The 1,626-nt window shown below is 35.3% G+C and overlaps 1 protein-coding gene across 1 annotated transcript; it reads left to right on the top strand.

The window, feature by feature from the left end:
- Positions 1-888: 888 nt before the first annotated feature.
- On the top strand, positions 889-1,626 carry LOC139492900 (piggyBac transposable element-derived protein 4-like). The gene has a single exon (XM_071281051.1). The coding sequence runs from the start codon at positions 889-891 to the stop codon at positions 1,624-1,626; it is 738 nt and encodes a 245-aa protein (XP_071137152.1).

Raw genomic sequence — 1,626 nt, 5'->3', positions numbered from 1 at the left:
TTACCTTTGCCCGGTCGTTTCAACACATAATATAATATAAGCTATAGATATAAAATTAGTATATGATTTTGCTGATTCTATACACTAAGCAAAAGGAATAAATTGTAAACTTCTGAACTAGTACAAATCAGAGAATTTTTTTTAACGTTAGTATGAGTATTTTCTCGTTCTACACATTTGTTTGACGCTGGGCGTTAAACAAAAAAGCACTAAAATTACCTAATGGGCTACGAGCATTCGTGAATTAATAATTTATTAGGTCACGCGTTGAGAATGTTTTAAACATGTTTTAATTCTAAGATTATTTTTACCATTTGTATATTTCATATCAATTATAATACTGCCATTTTTTTTACAGGTATGCACAAGACTTCATCACTAGTCAGCAGAGGATAAGAAGATTTTCGCGTCTCCATTCCTGGTTTAAAGTTGGTGCTGTAACTTTAGATGAGATGAAAGGATTTATATCAGTAATACTTAACATGGGCCTTATACGTAAACCATCCATTACAGAATATTGGAACACCAAATTTCAAAGCCAGGATACTGTTTGGTTTCGTAACATGTTTTCTAGAAATCGATTTCAGAGCATTTTAAAATTTTTTCATATCGTAGATAATACTACAATACCGAATCGGAACGACGATAATTATTCACCCACATCAAAATTTCAGTGCTTCGTTGATCTTTTTAATCGACAGTCGAAACAACATTACATTCCAAAACAGAACCTAAGTATTGACGAAAGCTTAATAGCATCTAAAGGCCGGTCATCAATAATACAATACATTCCTTCAAAAGCGGCGAAATTTGGAGTCAAACTTTGGGTATTAGCCGAGGCCGTCAGTGGCTATATTTGTCAAATCAGTGTTTACAAAGGCAAACAATATGACCCAACACCATGCACAAGGAATGTTACAGGGTGCTTACGTAGTCAACAAACTGTTAGATGCCGCAGGATTGTTTAACAAAGCTTATCATTTATTTACTGACAGTTTTTTCTCCTCAATTAATCTGGCTAAAGAGCTTTTAGCAAAAGGAACATTGTTCACTGGAACATTACGCGCTAATCGGCAAATGCCAAACACAATCAAGAATCCTGTTTTGCAGGAAAAGGAGAGCATTTATATTAGACAAGGAAGAATTCTGTTATGTGCATATAAAGAACGGAATGGTCGAAAACCAGTTAGAATCATATCCTCTTTTTCTAAAGCAGCACAAGAAAATGATAAACCGGCTATGATTTGCTCGTATAATAAATTTATGGGGGGCGTAGATTTGGCTGACATGATGACAGAGAGTTGCAATGATGGACGAAAAACGTTAAAGGTTTGGAAAAAGGTTGTTTTTAATCTTATGCACCGTATGGTAATAAATGCATACATTATTTATAAAGAAAACACTTCCGATAATCCGAAATTGTCAAGACTATCCTTCACACAAAGGCTGATAGAGGATCTCGCTAAAGATCACATGGTGCTAAGAAACGAAAACCAAGACGACAATAGACAAAATAAGAACAAACACGGGATCAGAAAGTTGCCCGGTCACAGAGAAAAAGATTGCGATGTATGTTCAGACAGAAATGGTTACGGGGGTCGAAGGAGGAGTAGGACTGTATGTTGA

The sequence above is a fragment of the Mytilus edulis genome, chromosome 10 (genome assembly GCF_963676685.1).
Source record: "Mytilus edulis chromosome 10, xbMytEdul2.2, whole genome shotgun sequence".
Classification (NCBI taxonomy): Eukaryota; Metazoa; Mollusca; class Bivalvia; order Mytilida; family Mytilidae; genus Mytilus; species Mytilus edulis.
The sequence above is the reverse complement of the archived record's forward strand: the minus strand, read 5'-3'. Positions and strand labels throughout refer to the sequence as shown.

Excerpts from the sequence above, each read along its gene's own strand:
- LOC139492900 (XM_071281051.1), top strand. The coding sequence starts at position 889 with ATGACCCAACACCATGCACAAGGAATGTTACAGGGTGCTTACGTAGTC.